General features: G+C 36.2%; 1 protein-coding gene across 1 annotated transcript in view; it reads left to right on the forward strand.

The window, feature by feature from the left end:
• nbeab (neurobeachin b) overlaps positions 1–21,458 on the forward strand; it is a 344,764-nt gene that overhangs the window by 1,143 nt on the left and 322,163 nt on the right. Inside the window, exons 2-8 of the mRNA XM_056474110.1 lie at positions 2,620–2,682; positions 3,657–3,754; positions 5,140–5,232; positions 12,500–12,608; positions 14,295–14,376; positions 16,942–17,065; positions 20,785–20,977. Of these exons, the coding sequence (XP_056330085.1) occupies positions 2,620–2,682; positions 3,657–3,754; positions 5,140–5,232; positions 12,500–12,608; positions 14,295–14,376; positions 16,942–17,065; positions 20,785–20,977 (762 nt within the window). The remainder of the gene's footprint in view (positions 1–2,619; positions 2,683–3,656; positions 3,755–5,139; positions 5,233–12,499; positions 12,609–14,294; positions 14,377–16,941; positions 17,066–20,784; positions 20,978–21,458) is intronic.

Below are 21,458 nucleotides of genomic sequence, written 5' to 3' on the forward strand. Positions count from 1 at the left end.
GCAAATCCAGAAGACGTGGTGGAAAGGCAGGCAAAAGTTCAAGGCAACAATACGCAGTCCAAAACAGAGCAAGGGGGCAAAGGCAGATAACGTAATTGATCAAGGCAGGCAGGGTCATACACAGGCAGGCAGTCATGAAAGTCTCTTGGAAAAATGCTTGGTAAGGCAGGTAGACTGGCAATACTTCGCAAGGAAGCATGGCCTGAGCTCTTGCTGAAAAACAGCACAAAGTGACTGCAGAGTAAGCAGAGCTGAGTCAGTAGTCAGGCGAGGGCTCCCTCTGCTGGCGTGGTGTTACATCTACAAAATAAACTAAACGTTTTTTAGGCAAAGTGACGTGCAAATAATTCTTTTGCAATATAAAGGGATTATGAATTAAATTCAAGACCTATTATAACATGTAAACTATAGTATTTCTGACTATTTTCTTTATAATTTGAGTTATGAATTACAGTATCACAATACTACTTGGTATCATAATATTTAAGCTGGTATAGTATCGTAAGATGAATTAATGGTGTGTAGTATAATTAGTGTGTGTGTATACAATAGAACATGCTATTTTAATTGTAATTCATAATTATGAAGGGAGTCGCACACCGAATGAGACGTGCCTTGCAGCGCCATGCATTGTAGAATTCTAAACATTGATTTAATTTCGGGTACGCACACGGCATCGCAAGCTATGACTCAGGACACTGTTCATTTTTCTGCTGTGCCACAGAGTGCCATCTGAATACTTTCATTATAAATAACAAGCGAATGTGCGCGTCCAGTGTGCTTTACTTCCTACTGTCTTATGCGCGTCGCATCCAGTGTGAGACCCACTTTAGAAACGTTTGATTATTATCATTTGTTCTATTTTGTTATGTTGTTTTTTTATCATTTGTTTTAATTATGAATAATTTTGAAATTAATTTTAATGTAGTACTTGTGTTCATTTAAATAGCATATATTTATTTTGCTGCTTTTGCAGATCAGTTGAAAAGCATTTGTGAAGATGTACGCCTTGCTCAGTATTGAAGTATAAAAATAGATTTATATGTGTAATTCAATTTCCGTCAAACTCAAACTCCCTTTTTATACATTTAAAATTTAATTTATGTCTTTATTTTGTCGCCAAATGTATTGTTAAATGCATTATAGAAGTTGATATGTCATTCTCAAAATACAGTGTATTTAGATTTGGATTTATTTCTTCAATTTTGGTCAGGCGTTGCATTAAATTGACCATAAAACATTTAAAGTCAAATACTTACTTGAAATGCTCAAAAATGACCAAAAACAGTAATCAACTTACAAACCCTGTAACTTTCCCTTATTTATTAATGTTCCTTTTCAAGGTTATAATGATGCCTGCAGTAAATTTAATTTTCATTTGGTGCCTGTCACCAATACACAAATATTGATTTATCAAAAGTATTGCAAACAGCAGCTCTAGGGCAGCTGCTCTGACAGCTTCTCGCTCTCATTCACCAATCTCAGCTGTTTACAATTTTCCTGCAGGACCGCAGGAAAAAGTGTACACTTGTTCGGACCATGGCTAACATATCAAGAAATCTGTCAGGTGGCCAAAGCACAAGCAAACAACAATTAGCTCTCAAGCTGCCTGTGCTTTCGCAGTAATGGGAAACGTGTGCATTCATCAGCGGCACTCCAACCAGACAGTTCACGCTGCTCAACTAATAATAAGAGACAGCTTGTAAAAGTCAAGACCCAAATTCACTCTGAACAGTAATTTCAGAAAACACAAACAGCTTCACTGAATTTTAACTTGTTTTTTTTTCTTGTCTCAGTATGCTGATGGATCCTCAGTATGCTGATGACTGTACACTGACAAAAATGATTCACTGGATATATTTTTTGCACTAAATTAGTTTTAAGGTAAGTGGTTACTAGCCATTCATATGGGCTGAATTTAAACAAATTAAATGTAGTAATGTTCAACTTAAAGGGCACCCATTTTACCCCTTTTACAAGATGTAAGATAAGCCTTTGGTGTCTCCAGAATGTTTTCTGTAAAGTTTCAGCTCAAAATACCCATCAGGTAATTTATTATTGCCTCCAGAATCTGTACATTTTGCTGTCTGAGTACAGTGTAGCTTTTTTGTAGCCTGTGGCTTTAAATGCAAATTAGCTACTTCTCCCCGCCCATTGCTCCCACGTGCATGTCTGTTTCACCTGTTATGTCAGAGAAACAGCTGTCAGTGATAGACATGGATGAAGCTGAAATACAGCTCATTAGTCAAAAATACCAAGTAAGTTTATTTCATGTATTTGTAGTGGAGTTTATTCAAGCCTTTCTGAAATGATGAGTCACACACAAGACTTGTTGTGTTTATATCACTCCAATATGACAGTGGACACACTATGTCTCCACACAGATCTGTCCAAACAGCTTATAAATGTTGATTTTCATCATAGGTGCCATTTAATGTGTTTGTTTAAATTCAGTCCATATAAATTGTTTGCAACCACTTACATAAAAAAAAAAATCCAGTAAATCCAATGAATACATTTTTTTCTGTGTAGATCTAGAGTATGGTGTTTAAAATAAGTATACAAATATAAAGTAGATCAGCTCTGTGTCTGATTTTTTTTTTTTTTTTTGCTTGTCAGGATCGAGGTGTTAAAGAAGATGAGCTTCAGAGTATTCTCAACTATCTGCTGACCATGCATGAGGTGCGTCTTCAGCAATCCACTGTTTTCAGATCCTTTCATTGTGATGCATGATATCTATTTTAGAAGATTTCTTATTTTTTCAGGATATTAGATGGACCTAATACACTCCTTAAAGTGAAAAGTCACCTCAAAATGTACTTTAAGTTCTTTTGCAAACAATCAATACACACTGGTAATGATTTTTGTAAATTACACAGTATTTAATTATAACATGAACTGTATTTTACTGTAGGACAGATGCAGTATGTTACTGTATTTTAAAGTTGTATTGTGGAAATTTCTATATATTTTACCGTAATATACAGTAAATACATATAGATCAAGATAAATGGTGCTGTAAATGTAAATACGGTATTTTTACTGTAATTGAATTACAGTAAGTTACTGGCGAACTGCTGCCAGTAAGTTACTGTAGATTCTACAGGAAAATTGAATGAAATTGAGTTAATGAAGCATTTATTAACATACAAAGCAACTATTATGGCTGAATAATTAATAGTTTATTAATCATTTACTTATACATTCTGAATGGTCTTTAAAAAACCACCAACTATTCTTAAATAACTGTAAATAATGCAATACTTCATTTAGTAATAAAAAATGAATCATTAAAGAATGAAAAGACAACCATTTGTAGCTGTATTTATTACTAACATCTATTAATGTGGACTCAGTGGTTTATAAATAATGTATTAACTATTTGCTAATTCTTCATAAACGATTCATAGTGTGTAGTTATTATAAAGTGTTACCAAAAGTTGTAGACAGCACCGTTAAGTCATAATGCCTGTCCAAATTTGTGCATCTGTATTGGAATAAAACTGAACTAAAGCTTCATTAAAAGCAGTGTGTGTGTGTGGGGGGGTGTTTGTGTGTGTGTGTGTGTGTGCGTGCGTGCGTGCGTGCGTGTGTGTGTGCGCGCGTGTGCGTGCGCGTGCGTGTGTGTGTGTGTGTTTGGCTTTAACTGGATTCAGGATGAAAATCTCCATGATGTTCTTCAACTGCTGGTGGCCCTCATGTCTGAACATCCAGCTTCCATGATTCCTGCATTTGACCAGAGAAATGGCATCCGGTTAGAAGCCTCTTACTCACAACCTCACACATACACACACACACAGTCAGATTTCATTATATTTCATCTTGTCCCCCATGATGGAGTTTGCCGACATGATACAATCATGAATTATTCACAAGACTCCACGCAGGAATTGCAATGATATTTTCATATTTATTTATTTTTTTCTATCAAACGGGATAAAGCCCACGGCCTGCATGTCAAGCTAATGAAATATAGATGGATTTGATAGAGTTATTTGCTTTTTGAAAGTTGGGGTTCGGCTCAAAATAAGCAATGTGACTTTTGATGAACAGCTTCATGGTGGTTTACACAATGCCATTTCCTCTTGAGTATTGCTTATTTTGGGCTGCTGCAAATTTCTAATTTATTTGCAGTTGTCACTAGATGCACTTAAAAATGTGAAGTGTTTAGAACTTTCTCACTCTTTTCTTTATTTTTGATTGAATATGTACTTAAATGATTCATAATTATTCAGATTTTGACCCTCATGAATTCATTCACATTTACAGCCTAAAGAGATTTTTAAAAAGAGATTTAAGGGAAGATGGTTAGAGAAAGTTTGGAAGTTATTATATGAATTAAAGTATTTTAAATATTTTAAGTCATGTCATTTGAGCCACAGCTTATTTTATTTTTAAATAATATAGTACATGTGTTTAGCAAGGACACATTACATTGATTAAACATTTCAGTAGAGCTTTTACAGTATACTGTTACAAAAGATTTCGGTTTCATATAAATCTACTTTTTTTTTCACTAAAGAATTCTAGGACCCTCAAAATACACGTTTATTTCACAGTTTTTACATTTTTTTTTACAATTATTTTATAATATAGCCATTTTAAAAATGCTATTTAAGCTGTTTAGTTGTCAGAAATACTTGTTAAATGATCTCTGTCAAAAGAATGGAGTTATAAAATTACATTTATAAAAATGTATGAAATTGTTCAATTCAATTCATCTTTATTTCTATAGCTTTTTTACAATGTAGATTGTGTCAAAGCAGCTTAACATAGATGTTTTAGAATATTGAAACTTTGTCAATATTGAACAATGAACAGTTTTCAGAGTCATGTTCAGTTTAGTTTAGTTCAGTGTGGGTTAATTTTCACTTCTGAAAGTCCAAACAATGAAGAGCAAATCCATTGATGCACAGCTCCACAAGTCCCAAACCAAGCAAGCCAGTGGCGAGGAACAAACTTCACCATTTGACAGCTCAATTGTTTTATTAATCAACTGTTTTATTAATTATAAAGTAAAATGTATCATAAAGTAATATTATGGTAAAACATTCAAAACATGTATTTTCTGTTGATGATCAGATTATGTTCTGATGCAAATTTTATATAGTTTTTCAATACACTTTTTTCTTCTTCTAGGGTGGTGTACAAACTACTGGCTTCCAAGAGTGAAAGTATCCGAGTTCAGGCTCTGAAAGTTCTGGCTTATTTCCTCAAACACTTGGGCCACAAGTGAGTTTATCCATCCTTCTCCTTTCCACAGGCATTTTCACATACAAAGTCTAACTAAAGTCGTTCTCTTTCTCTCAAGTGAATCCGACAAGGTGAAAGTTGTGGTTTTATAAGGACAGAGTCCTCATCTGTAGTGTGTTTATGAAATATTAAAGTTTTTCCGACTATTTGAAGTAGTGGGTGAGTGGCTCCAGGGCTTTTGTTTAGGAAGGTACCTATAGTGAGATAGTCTACCCAGAAGCATTTCTTTTAAGTGTTGTGTGACTGTGTGTTTTAGTTTTCATGGGCAATGTAGCAATATGATGAAGGTCATGTTAAATAACAGTGATTTTTTTATTAAGTTTTTATTAAGTTTGTTTTTAAGTAAAAACATTTTATTTTAATTTTGTTAAGGAAAGAGACAATAACATATAATATAATATAATATAATATAATATAATATAATATAATATAATATAATATAATATAATATAATATAATATAATATAATATAATATAATATAATATAATATAATATAATATAATATAATATAGGTGGCGCAGTAGGTAGTGCTGTCGCCTCACAGCAAGAAGGTCGCTGGTTCGAGCCTTGGCTGGGTCACTTGGCGTTTCTGTGTGGAGTTTGCATGTTCTCCCTGCATTCGCGTGGGTTTCCTCCAGGTGCTCCGGTTTCCTCCACAGTCCAAAGACAATGCAGTACAGGTTAATTGGGTAGGCTAAATTGTCCATAGTGTATGTGTGTGAATGAGTGTGTATGAGATGGGTTGCGGCTGGAAGGGCATCCGCTGCGTAAAACATGTGCTGGATAAGTTGGCAGTTCATTCCGCTGGGGCGACCCCGGATAAATAAAGGGACTAAAGCTGAAAAGAAAATGAATGAATGGATAATATAATATAATAAAATATAATATAATATAATATAATATAATATAATATAATATAATATAATATAATATAATATAATATAATATAATATAATATAATATAATATAATATAATATAATATAATATATAATCTGATTGGCTGAACTCATACAGCCTCTTCACTCTTGTTTTACTCAACCACACACAAGTGGCAAGCAGAGGATTACAGTTTAACAAATATTGCAGCTGTTGGACAGCATAATGTACTTTTGAGGCTTTTTTAGGTGAGAATGTAGTAGCAGAGCAAAGACGGTTGATGTTGTCTATCCACAAGATGGTGACAGAGATCGCATAATAAGCTCTTAGAGGAGAAAAATTTAGCGTAAAACTACTAACTACAGCTGATCAAATCATTAGAAATATGGTAAGTGACATTCTAAGTTGATTTCTCTCTTTTGTATGTTGTAGTGCTGTATTTATACCATAGTAATTGTACTGTATTGAGTGTGAGATGGGACTCACATATCCTAACTGTATGTATTTTGTTATAACAGTAATCTGGTAGTGATTGTTTTGGCTTTTTCGGGGGTTAATTATTGTGATCTCGCGATTGCAACAAAGAAATACTGGTAAATGTCTCTATACTGATGACATTCACTTTAGACATTACGCTAGAGAATCATTCAAGTACTAACTCTAACATGACGTTAGTGAATGAGCAATGGTTTCTGCTGTTCTGACCATCAGCTGCAGATGTGAATGAATGGTGGAAGAAAGTAGTTCCTCAAAAAAGGATTTTGAGACTCTCCGTGTTTGATTTTCATGTATAAACGCAATATCACACTCATAGCAGTGCAATATGGCTGTATATAGCCACTGGTGGGATACTAAGGCACTCGGCCTGTGGCCTCAAGCCAACACACGCCTCCCACCAGTGCCGATATACAGCCATATCGCTCTGCTATGAGTGTGATATTGCTCATTTATGTTATATATTATATATGTTTATATTAATTTAGATTTAACATATATATATATGCTTGTATATATGTACAGTGTTTCCTCTAGGATTTTTTCCAGCTGTGGCGGCAGGCCTTTTTTTTTTTTTTTACACAGGTCTACCAAGTAACTGTGGCGTTATTTCAATGACAAATGTCGTGAGCGCAGTATTAGAAGTTGAGATCGCATTTATGTAATAACCTACAAGCATGTGAATCTCTTTGCTTGTGCGCTGATTTTCTCTGCTCATGCACAAAACTTCTTGCACGCCCTCTCAAATGCTTCAAGAGCGCGCAGATCTTCTTGTGCGCTCTCAAACAAACGCTGCTGAGTGCGATTTAGCGCGTTTATTTAACGAGTATGTCTCCAGTATTTATTAGACTTGCTAGGAATATTTATGAATATCTCCAATAGACCTACAGAGTAGCATTAATGCGTCCTGAAGTAAAGTGAAACGGCTAGGCAATATGTCGTGTTTGCTGGCCTCACGCATCACACACCTGTCAGCCAGTCAGTCAGTCAGCATGTAACCTTAAAGGGTTAAACAAATGACGCACAGCACTACTACTGTTACAGAAAAGTTTGAGCTATTATAATTCACTTACCCTTTAATACGTTTTGGTGTGATTATTACCTGCTATTAAAAAAAAAGTTTTGAATGAGAAGCTGTATAATTGGTTGGTTGGTTGGTTGATTGATTGATTGATTGATTGATTGATTGATTGATTGATTGATTGATTGATTGATTGATTGATTGATTGATTGATTGATTGATTGATTGATTGATTGGACATTTATGGCATAATGGTCAGACTTATAATGAATAATAAACTGTTTTATATTGAAATAATATTTCATAATATTACATTTTTCATTGCATTTTTGAGCAATTAAATGTAGCCCTGGAGAGCAAGAAATTTGTGTTTGTTTGTTTGTTTGCTTTCAAACTTTTGTTTCGAATATATATGTTTTGGATTTCATGGATGCACACCACAAGATGTATTTAATCATTTAAAAAAGTAATTCTGGCTTCAGTACAAAAATGCTAAAATCGACTGAATAAATAACATGATTAACCGATAAACATCTAGTCATTTGTATTATAATATCAAAACGAGATTTTGCTGAACTAAACTCTAACTTTTGCTCTGTTTTTTGCATTACACCATGTAAATGATGTAAAGCAATCTTATTCACTGATAACCCTGCAAATATACATACTCCAGCACTGCAAAGCCTTTACCACTTGATTTGCTTCTTCCATTGCACTCTATATATTTTCATTCCTGCCCTGCATGTATAAATGCATGCATTTGTGTGAAGGTAAGTGTATGTGCAAGGCCATTTTCCTTAAATGATCGCTTACAAAAACATAAAGGCCATCTGTGCTGTTTTTAGACCTTTACCAGTCCACTGACATTTGCAGACTCGTCCCACAGTTAGCCTTGAGTGCACATAAAATCCACATTTGCTTTTTGTCATCATTAGTGTGCCGTTGAGTGGCTACCAGCCTGCATGCTCACAGGCACTTTAAAGGGGACGTATTATGCCCCTTTACGTAAGATGTGAAATAAATCTCTTGTGTCCCCAGAATGTGTCTGTGATGTTTCAGCTTAAAATACCTCACAGATCATGTATTACAGCTTGACAAATGTATGCCTGTTTGGATGTGAGCAAAAGCATGCTGTTTTTGTGTGTGTACCTTTAAATGCAAATGAGCTGCTGCTTTCCAGAAAAGGGCAGAGCCTTTACATGTTATTCTGACACTCCATAAACACTAAAATAAGTACATGTCACACAGCTAAACTGTCAGAAATGACCAGAAGGGGATATGCCTTCAAAGCAGAGTAAGATAATAAGGAAGAGGAAGAGTTTACGAGCTATATTTTAATGATCTAGGCATAAAGTCCAAAGTGCAGGGTGCAAAAGCATTAAGGGCAAAAGAATCCACTTTTGCTATTTTAAGAACGGAAAAATCCGCTCTGCGCCGCGTCGCATGGTCTAACAGGGTTGAGCTTATTCTCTTAATGAGTTATTGGTGTGTTTTGAGAATAAACCAATTAGAGTCTCATCTCCCATTCCCTTTAAGAGTCAGTTGCGTCGCGCCATGCTGCATTTGCTATTTACATGGCGGACTTTGTAAGTGGAAAAACTGAGCGCTTCACTATCGAGAAAACAGTTAAACAGACCATCTCCAGCGCGAGAATGAAAGAATGAGCCTCCTTATTCTTTACTTTCGCTCTCTTTCGTGGATAAGGAAATGTGTTGTACGCACAGACATCCATTATCCTACATAATTAATTTAGTTTGTTAAGCGCAAAGATTTGTTTCAAAACTATTTCTAAATTCAGTTCTAATTTCCAGCAAGCGAATAATTGAACAATAATAATGAATTGTGGTCAAAAAACTGAGTTATAGCAAAACACACGTCCTATGCCCCATATCGTCCAAAACCTGACAGGTGGGCAAATGTAAGCTCGTTTTTAATAAAACCAATGTAAATATGCATATAATAAATAATACTAATGATAATAATAACATTATACAAAAGCAAATTGTCGTGAATAAACTGAAAAAGCCCCCCGAGATGAAGAAGGCATGAAGGCAGTGGTTGTTATTTTTATGTAGATAATAATAATTTTTGTAATATTTTATTCCTTTAACGCTTTTTCATTTGTAAAGTTAATTGCGTTTTGCTGTGCATCCTGTGTGTATTAAGCAATGTTTAAGCGAGGCGCACAACTAACGCTCTGTACTGGACTTTAGAGCTGCTCTCAGCTGGTCTATTGTGCAGTCTATTTTAGTTTCTCAAAATAGCAACGCGCCAACAATGCGCCTTAACACTCCTCCTATCTAGACCGCAACACCCATGAGTCCACAAAGCGGCACAAATGGATTTGCTATTTAAACAATGTGGCGCAAAATGGGAAAATTATGGTCTGAAAATAGCAACACGTCATAGAAACACGTCTTGCACCCTATTGTGCCGGGTGTATGATAGGGCCCTATAACTTCTAGACTGAATGATTCTGAATTAGGCTTGTGCCGGTATTCGGTAATGCGATAAATCACGGTAATGAATATGCACGATATTGTTATCGCGGGCACTTCAAAATACCGTGAAAAATAATAGATCCGAATTTATATTCTTAGAACGCGCCTTAGCTTATTTTCCATCAACCGCTTGAAGAAACACTGCGTATATGCTGCGCAGAACTGATGCGCACTCTGATGTAAACAATCCCCACATGTAGAAGCACTGTGCGCACGCCGCCGCTGCCACCGCACTATAATCCTCACACGAAAAAGAAGCATGGCGGGAGGAACGCTGCCGACAATTTATCCCCCTTCAGCTTATTTTCATCAACCGCTTGAAGAAACACTGCGTATATGCTGCGCAGAACTGATGCGCACTCTGATGTAAACAATCCCCGCATGTAGAAGCACTGTGGCACACAGTGCACGCCGCCGCTGCCACCGCTCACTAATCCTCACACGAAGAAGAAGCATGGTGGAAAAAGGAACGCTGCCGACAATTTATCCCCCTTCAAAAAAAAAGTCAGATGTTTGGAACTATTTTGGGTTCCAAAAAAATGCACAGGGATTGCTGATCGAGGACGGTTTCTCTTTGCACATTCACTTTGATATAATTGCTCAAGTTTACTTTTATATTGTGTGTTGTTTTATTTATATTTATTTGTATTTAAATGTTTAAAGTACTTTTAGTTAATTAAAAAGTTATTAAAGTTACTAAGTTGATGAAACTGAAGTTTTTTGTGTTTTTTTTACCTGTTTCTCTAGTAAAATTACAATATTGTGATAATACCGTATACCGTGATAAAAGCTCAATCAATTAATCGCAGCATGAAAATGTGATACCGGCACATGCCTATTCTGAATTATTAGTGCATATGTTTATGTTGTTGTTGTAAAGTTGATTAAACTCAGCATGTTACTGCACTGTTTCTATGTCCAAATATGTAACAAATAGACAGCGGGGAAAATAAGTATTGAAAATGTCATGTTTTTTCCAGGGAATAGTATTTCTAAAGGAACTGATGACATGGAAAATCCCAAACAATACAAACATAAAAATAAAACAAAACAAACAAAAAAAATCAGGAAAATGAATTATGTGTGATAACAATGAAATGACACAAGGAGAAAGCACTGAACTAAATGTATTTAATACCTTATATAAAAAGGCTTTTTTATTGATAGCAGCTTAAAGACGCCTTACATATGGAAAATGAAGTCACATGCATTGCTCAGGTGTTTTTCACAGACTTCAACAGAGTGTAAAAATCTTGATGGCTCTGTGGGTCTTGTCTATCAAGAGACTGAGCTTTATTTTACAGTGCTGATTTGCTATTGTGTTCACATGCTCAACAGAAGTGACTGTGATTGGCCGTGAAGGTCATCAGTTCACCAAATTCACCACTGTTTACTGAATGTAACCACAGATACAGGCACACTGTCGATTAGCTGGTTTGTCTATAAGCGATCCACTGATGAATCGCAGCTTTAAAATGCTCCAGTGTCCCTGTATCTGTGGTTACACTCAGTAAACGGCAGTGAGTTCGGTGAACTGATGACCTTCACGGCCATTTCTGTTGAGCACGTGAACACAACGGCAAATGAACGCTGTTTAAGAGCATGCTCAGTAGCGCTCAAATGTTAGCGTTTTTAAAACTTCAGTATCGATTGGTACGGAATTCCAGTATCGTGACAACCCTAGTAGACTCATGTTTGTTGATACATCCAACATCAAAATTTTTCGCATATATTTTTTACTGGTGAAACATTGTAAATGTCAGTCTGCTCAAACAAGTACATAGAAATGCTCCAGCGGTGCTGTGGGAAGAAACGTGCAGATTAAGGGCTGGAAATATAAAATATAATCCCGCTTCTATGTTACTAAAGGAGTGAAATTATAACAGATTTTTTTTTCAATGCTTGCACAAAAGGCTTACTAAAACAAAGTAACTGTGTTTTACTTTTTTTTTTGACATTTTCTGGGTGGGTAGAAGCAGCAGTAACCCATTACAACACTAAAAATGAAATGTCCCCAATAAAATACACTCCTTCTCGCCTGTCATTTTACCATACAGTGCCCATTTGTTGAGCAGGACTGCATTTAGAAGGTTTCGTATCCTGACAGTAGCTCACCATGATGTGCTGCCGGATAGTTTGTGATTGTAAAAGTCACAGCTCTTCCACTATAAACTGTGGAGAGGTGGCTGCTTCGTTATACTGTGTGAAAAACTGAAGGTACCTGACACCATGCAAAAGGTGCCGAGCTCAGTTGCCATCAAGGCCTGTTCCTGCTATAGCCTGACATTAACTGTGAGGTGTTTTCTAACTACAGTATGTTTCGATGTGTGTGTGTGTGTGTTTTGTCACAGGAGAAAGGTGGAAATAATGCACACAAACAGTCTCTTCACACTTCTTGGCGAACGGCTTATGCTGCACTCCAACACGGTGTCAATAACTACCTACAACACATTGTATGAGGTAATGTAAAGCAAAAATAAAATTGTGTTCAAAAAATTAAATTAAATTAAATTAAATTAAATTAAATTAAATTAAATTAAATTAAATTAAATTAAATTAAATTAAATTAAATTAAATTAAATTAAATTAAATTAAATTAAATTAAATTAAATTAAATTAAATTAAATTACACTCACCGGCCACTTTTTTAGGTACACCTTACTAGTACCAGGTTGGACCCTCTTTTGCCTTCAGAATTTACTTAATCCTTCTTGGCATAGATTCAACAAGGTACTGGAAATATTCCTCAGAGATTTTGGTCCATGTTGACATGATAGCATCACACAGTTGCTGCAGATTTGTCGGCTGCACATCCATGATGCGAATCTCCCGTTCCACCACATCCCAAAAGTGCTCTAATGGATTGACATCTGGTCAATGAGGAGGCCATTTGAGCACAGTGAACGCATTGTCATGTTCAAGAAACCAGTCTGAGATGATTCGCGCTTAATTACATGTCTTGTTACCCTGCTGGATGTGCCCATCAGAGGATGGGTACACTGTGGTCATTAAGGGATGGACATAGTCAGCAACAATACTCAGGTAGGCTGTGGCGTTGACACGATGCTCAGTTGGTACTAATGGGCCAAGAAAATATCCCCCACACCATTACCAGCCTGAACCGTTGATACAAGGCAGGATGGATTTATGCTTTCTTGTTGTTGACACCAAATTCTGACCCTACCATCTGAATGTTCCAGCAGAAATCAAGACTCATCAGATCAGGCAACGTTTTTCCAGTCTTCTATTGTCCAATTTTGGTAAGCCTGTGCAAATTGTAGTGTCAGTTTCCTGTTCTTAGCTGACAGGAGTGGCACCCGGTGTGGTCTTCTGCTGCTGTAGACCATTTGCCTCAAGGTTGGACGTGTTGTGCGTTCAGAGATGCTCTTCTGCATACCTCGGTTATAACGAGTGGTTATTTGAGCTACTGTTGCCTTTCTATCAGCTCGAACCTCTGGCATCAACGAGGCATTTGCACCCACAGAACTGCCGCTCACTGGATATTTTCTCTTTTTCTGACCATTCTCTGTAAACCCTGGAGAAGGTTGTGTGTGATCAGCAGTTTCTGAAATACTCCGACCATTTCATCTGGCCCCAAACAACCATGCCAAGTTCAAAGTCACTTAAATCCCCTTTCTTTTCCATTATGATGCTCAGTTTGAGCTGCAGCAGATCGTCTTGACCATGTTTACATGCCGAAATGCATTGAGTTGCTGCCATGTGATTGGCTGATTAGAAATTTGCGTTAACGAGCAGTTGGACAGGTGTACCTATTAAAGTGGCCAGTAAGTTTATATAATAATATTACTGTTTTTGTACTTTATTGTTTAAACAAAGCTTTATTTTATGATCTTCCCTCTTAAAACCTTATCAGGTCTATATATAATAATAATGTAAATATATGTAAAGTACTGTATTTTTCAATAAAGTTTTCGAGATTGTGGTGCAATGTTAATATTATCTTTTGCTTCTACTTCTTTTAGAAACTCATTGAACACACTATCTAAGTTTTTTCTGTATAGTTTAAAGCTATATTCTTAATGGATAATTAATCTGTTATGAATAGTTTCAGATTGATTACTTCATGTATCGTGCATCTGTTTGCATTTATTTATAAGTCTCATCTGATCCATTTTTTTTGTCTAGATTTTGACAGAGCAGGTTTGCACTCAGGTCGTCCACAAGCCTCATGTTGAACCCGACTCTACTGTGAAGATCCAGAACCCAAGTAATTGTTTCTGTCAGCCCATTTATCCTATTTGTGGTCTGGTGCTAATACACTTACTGTCATCTGTGGAAGTTAAAAGTTTACTAGCGAATGATTAAACACATTCTTCTACACACTGAATTCAATTCCCATTTCTTTTGTGTCTATGTGGTGCATTAGTGCCAATTTTTCTGTGGCATTTTATCTGAAAGGGTTTTTTTTTCCATTCATGTTCTATGCAGGGTTTTAAAGTCATTGTTTTAGCATTGTAACCCATGAACCAAACCGCTGATGTGAATAACAGCACTTAGAAATTTTTCAAGCAAAAAGTTTGTAAATTGAAAAAAAAAAAAAAAAACTAAATCATTCAAATGTGTCAGAACTACAATCTTATAAAGCACTGCAAAAATAGATATTTAGTCTCTATGCTCAGGATTACTTAAATATTTGTATATATGCAAATTTTACTACAAACTGTAAAGGGATATTTCACTCAAAAGTGAAAATTCTGTCATTATTTACTCATCTGCTTCTTTCACACCTATTTGAATTTCTTCTGTTGAACACAAAGAAATATATATAAAAAAAATATAGAAGCCTTGACTTCCATACACTTGTGTTCCTATTGTGGATGTAAATGGCTGTTTTTTCCCCACAATATTCTTGTTGTTTTGTGTTTAGAACAATTTGAGGTTGAGTAAATGGTGATTTAACTTTTATTTATTGGGTAAATATCAATTAATATAAATGAATATATAAAATCTATTTTTCTATATACATGTAAACATTGACTTTAAATTAACATTTCAAGAGTTCACACTTAGCTGATGATTGATTATAAAGCTTGTTTAGCATGTTGTCCCAGGAGAGAGCCCTGAGCTCATAAGATCCTCGAGCCCGGGGCTCCCTCTGGTTGCAAAGTGAGTGGGGAGTTTGAGCTCAGGTAGATCTCGAGAACTCCCCTGCTGTAGTAGCTAATGAACAGATAGTGAATGCTCTTAAGAGATAACTACTTACTAAGTGTATGTCTGTGGCGCCGATTAGTCAATTAACTTAAGTTGCATGTTTTTGGACGATGAGGGGCCCAGGGGAAACCCATGTGAGGACGGGGAGTGCAAACTCCGTAGACAAACGTCGGCTGGTTTGGTAATGACTAGAACCAAAGACGTTCTTGCTCTGAGGCAACAGTGCTAAACACAGGGCCACTGTGCCACCCATCTAGGAAAGGAGGAGGATTAGGGATGGAAGGGGGGACTTTTTAAAATGAGCATGACTGTGGTATGAAACCTAGGGCATTTATAGTGGCTTAGGAGTCGTCTGATTGGTGAATCATAATTTGGATAATGCAGGCCAGCCACAAGCAATCATAAACATGTGATCCTCTCAAAATTAGTTTATAAATAAACTTCACTTTCCTGTTGTTTTTAATCATTCACAGTTTAAATAGCTCTTAAGCCCTTGAGCTCATCTTACACTTGGTTAGCGCCAGGCGCGACAAAAGTGTTTAGCTTAAGCCTTGCACAGGTATCATTTTCACTAAGCGATTTGGCCTAAAATCAAAATCTCGATTGATGGAACATTTTATCACAATTACGATTATTAAACGATTATTTTGTTCATTTATTAATTATTTTGCCCTCATACAGTAGTTCACCTACAAGTTTTATATGCCGTCTAAAGGCATCTTTGGCACAGCTTCCAATCATCATCAATTTAGTGTATAGTAAGTCTGAATGAAGAATGAAGTCTCAAGAATGAATCCATCATCCTATTTGACCAGAGATCAGATGTGGCTGCAAAGTTAACAGAGTGGGGTCACATGACATGTAGGGAAACTAATTGAAAAAATCGTCCTGGAATATTTTGAACGATTATATGTTTTGAATGTTAATTTCGATTACTTTTCGATTAATTGCCTAGCCCTACCATTCACCTTTTGGGTCAAAAATGACCTGCCTTCACTAAATCTCTAAAATAAAGCAGCTAAATTTAATTTCAATCTTCAAATCTATTTTGACCTCATCTTCATCACAAACTCTGTGAATGTCTAGGTTTTCTCTCATCAGTGTACCATCTTTAATACAGTACATTGATTTATTGCATGTTACCCCAAAACAAACCAATATCTTTAAGAGAATTAAAAGAATAAAGCCAATAAAACCTTACTAGACCATGCGCTGGGCCTGACAACTATTTTTTCCCACACTTGAAATAGCAAAAGTGATTCTAGACATGCTCTAGGTGCACCTGCGCCATGAGCTTTAGTCCATGTGCTTAGATTGCTAAAATAGAGCCACGACTTCGCTTCAAATCAAAGTTTATAAAAAAATGTATAATGTTTTGTGTTTAGAACAATTTGAGGATGAGGAAAGGGTGAGGAAACTTTTGCAGATGCTTCTTTGCTACAAATCAAAGTTTGTAATGTTATGATTCAGGTTGTTTTCTTAGTTCGTGTCTTACAATGCTTTAACAAAGACATTTTTTATTGGTGATTTTGTTTTGTACAAAACAAATTAATCAAAGAAAAGTTTTTATTTGCTTAACGGAAAGTGGGAGGCACTAATGCACTCTATTGGTTGTTCTCAGTGATTCTGAAGGTGGTGGCAACACTGCTGAAAAACTCAACGCCCAGCGCAGACCTGATGGAGGTGCGGCGTCTCTTCCTCTCTGACATGATCAAACTTTTCAGCAACAGCCGTGAAAACAGACGGTGAGGGTCTCTTCCTTTCTCATCCTGTCACCCATGACAGCAATTAACCGCCTGCCGAACAGATCAGAAAGTAGAGCAGGAAAAAAAGAGTGATGTTCTCCCTTGTTGCTGCATTGATTGGGCACCACCTTGATGCTAAATAATCCTCAAAATCTCAATGTGTTTTTTCAGAACAGATGTTTTGGTGACATATTTGAGTCTTACGGCCGTTGGTTTTCATTTTCTTCTCTGGAAAGCCATATACAAGTCTGGCAGTCAGTCAGTCACCCAGTGTGCGCTGAAATCTCAATTGGCTTTTATTATTACATTTCATCATCTCCATCATTACATTCTACAGTGAGCCACTCAGAACTGAAGGGAAGAAGCTTTTTAGACTATGAAGTCATTACGTTTCCAAAGTGCTTTCCTAGAACATCTGTAAACAGTGGCTTGTAACTAGACCAGACATTTGTCTTCGCTATTAATGGATATCTTCTGAAATGAGAATTGCGCCATTATTTACTCATCCCCGTGCCAGGCTTTCTTTCTTCTGTGAAATGCTGAAGGAATTATGAAGACTGCACTGAGCACTGTTCTCTATGGAGTCACAGTGAATGGAGAATGAGGCTTTCAAGCTTTAGAAACACACCATAGAAGTGTCATGAAAGACTTTCAAATGACTTTTCCAAAAATTTCTGTGAAAAACAGTTCCAAATTTAACTCGACTCATAGTAATCTTTGAGTTTTTAATCAACTCAATGAGTTTTTCATGCATTTCATTGAGTAGCCATGACTACATGGAAATTAACTGCAATCAAATCCTTATAACTGATGAATTTCAGCCTAGCGCTTCCTTGAGTGATCCTGTTTTAGTCACTGTTTGACTTTGGTTTGAATGATTTTAATGGGATTACTGCAAAAATATACTCTTTCCTTCTGTTTTCACATACTAGCCATCTTCATTTTCTTTGTTCTAAAAAGCTGACCCAAAGACTGCAACCTAAATGGATTAATATATATATATTTTTAGGGGTGGTAGTATCAATATGTTAGTCTTAAGGTTATCTAAGCAAGTGTGCTCCAAAACAAAGTCAAAATTAGCATTTAGAACAGGGGTGCTCAAACTTTTTCTTATAACCAACCTTGATTGAGGGCCGTGAGCCATATATATATATATATATATATATATATATATATATATATATATATACTAAACTGTATTACATTAAATTTGACTAATATTGACTTCATTCTCCATATGTGAGGCGTCTTTAAGCTGCTATCAATAACAAAAAAGCCTTTCTATATTAGGTATTTAATACATTTAGTTCAGTGCTTTCTCCTTGTGTCATTTCATTGTTATTACACATAATTAATTTTCCTGATTTTGTTTTGTTTTGCTAATATTTAAAAATAACTAGAACTAGAAGTCTAGAAAACTAGAAAAACATAAACAATCCCATTTATAACACAATGGAGTTCAATGTTGAATAATGTCGAGTTGCTCCTGCCATTGTCTTGATTTGCTCGCCGATGTCTTGTGCATTGTCCTCTATCTGTCAAGTGACAGTATTTACATTTTAAAAATTGAATTTATTTACAACATTTAATTGAAACATTTAACTTCAGTTGGCTTTTTTGCACAGGAATAAAACAAACAATCACACAAAAGGTTACCTTAATTTTGAATTCACAATCTCTGTCAAAGGTATTCGCCCAAACCATTCCCATTCCACCTTCCCATCACTTCTCCCTCTCTTTTCAGATGGTGGGCGGTGGGTCAAATCAAAGGTTATCATGGGCCAACTTTGGCCATCTCTAATTTAGAAGATACAGAAAACAGTTGAAGGGCACACATCCAAATGGCAAAACGTTTTTTATAGGTGCACTACCATACAAGAACATGAACCAAAAAACTCAAAGTAGGCACACCACAGCTGCAAAACGTTCTCACCCTAGGTGACGTTTTGGGCATCAGACGTCTAAGCTTGAAATGTTACCTGTGGTGAGAATTTAAATAAATATTGAGCTATTTCTGGAGCTGTAGTGTGCCTACTTGAAGTTTTTTGGTTCATTTAGAAGATAGCAACATTCAAAATGTTCTCACGTCTGCAAATGAGAGTCAACTCATCCATCAGCATCTCATCAGATACTCTGCTCAGTCCAATAATCTACAACCTGAAGCATCCAGATATACAGTGTAAGACACAAAATATGTGTCTGAGCCTGACATCAGGTACTTATGGCCCATTGCCACTAAGTGGTACGGTATGGGTTGGTATGGGTCACCTTTATCAGGCTTGCATTTCCACTGCTAAAGGGGAACCAATGGTGGGCATGGTGAACGACAGAAAGTTTCAGTCAACGCCGTTCTTGTTCAAGGAAATGTCAAATGTGTTCACATATCACATAAGAAGCTCTTCTCACAAAACAGATGTTTTATACACATACATACTTGTGTATAAATGTTCATTTCTAACCTTTCTATGAACATGATTTAATTATAACTGCAGATTAATGACAATTTAAAATGGCCTACAGTAACGTCTGCAATTATATAAAATAAATAAGTAAATGCAACATAAATGAACACATACAGACCCTTACAGTCTCCGATATGTTACCAATTACAGACAAACTACACACAGCATACATTTAGACTTTATTTAAATTCAAAAACAACACGCAACATATAGCCCACAGTGATCTCTCATCCGTACCTTTAATCTTCACCAGCCTCTTGTTACCATGTAACCTCTTGTTAGAAAGTAATTCAGTCATTCCGAGTGATGACAATAGTTAAACATGGCAGTTTGTTCACATTTAGTTACTGGATAGATAGATAGATAGATAGATAGATAGATAGATAGATAGATAGATAGATAGATAGATAGATAGATAGATAGATAGATAGATAGATAGATTCACTCTCGCGTTTGTAAAAGAATTTGTTCTTTTTTGGTACCTTTTGACAATGAAAACGAACTGTATCATACTGTACCACTCAGTTGAAATGGGCCATTATTCATATTAAGGTGAGACTTCATACAGGGTTCACTTAAACACATGTGTAAAAAAAAAAGAGTAAATGACACATTGTTGATCTGAACTTTTCCATAGTTATTTGTCAGTATAATGAGGGAAAGATCTCCACTGAAACACACTGTTTTCATGTACACTTACCTCAGTATGGCAAGCCTCATGAGGAGAAATTCATTGCACATCCACACATGCACAGTCAGTATACAGATACTAGCATTCCCACAAATTAAATACATTTAAAAACTAGAAGAGAGGATTTACTGTTGATAAATTTTATTTTGCTTTGTTCCTCACACAGACTGATTGTGATACTTCTGCAAAATCTGTATATGAAATACTTGTATTGGATTCCTCTTTCATTTTTATTCTGAAGTGTTTCAGCAAAAGGAACAAGAGTAATTCATTCTGCCTCAGCCAAAGATCCATTTATTATGCCACAATGCACTGAGAATAAAAAAATTACGGTGGATAACACAAAGTGCTTCAGGTGTTATTCAAATAGCTGCCAGTCATTCTTAGTGTTACCTCTCAGATCTGAAGTTTAATGGAGGTTGGGGCTGAAATTGCTTTCTGTTACTTGTCGGTTTGTGAATTACCTTCCACCTTTGAGTGTTGTTTGAGGATGTTAAAAAAGATGTTGCAGAGGAGAGAGTAGTTTTAACACGCGAGCTTAATCCATCTCATTTTCCGTGTGACAGGTGTCTGCTGCAGTGTTCGGTTTGGCAGGACTGGATGTTCTCTCTCGGCTACATTAACCCTAAGAACTCGGAGGAGCAGAAGATCACTGAGATGGTTTACAATATCTTCCGGATCCTTCTCTACCACGCCATTAAGCACGAGTGGGGTGGATGGCGTGTCTGGGTGGACACACTCTCAATAGCCCACTCTAAAGTAAATAGATGGCTTTTTGTCAAACCTGTGGAGCTTATGCTGTTTTCCATCAGCCAGTAGTGATGTGAGATATTGTACCTAGAGATGCCTGGAAAAATGCAAATGTGCTGTACAGTGTGCTCCAATCGCTGAACTGAAATGTGTGGATAATTGGGTGTGCTAGTGGGTGGTTGAATAGGTAGACAGATTAATACTTTGCTGGATTGATGAATGAATTGAATTTGCTTCAATTGAATGGATGAATGAATGTGAAGATGTGTAGACGGACGGACAGACGGATGGACAGATGGATGGATGGATGGATGGATGAATATGAAGGTATAGATAGACAGACAGACAGACAGACAGACAGACAGACAGACAGACAGACAGACAGAAAGACAGACAGATAGATAGATAGATAGATAGATAGATAGATAGATAGATAGATAGATAGATAGATAGATAGATAGATAGATAGATAGATAGATAGATAGATAGA

This window comes from Danio aesculapii, chromosome 15, assembly GCF_903798145.1.
Source record: "Danio aesculapii chromosome 15, fDanAes4.1, whole genome shotgun sequence".
Taxonomy (NCBI): Eukaryota; Metazoa; Chordata; class Actinopteri; order Cypriniformes; family Danionidae; genus Danio; species Danio aesculapii.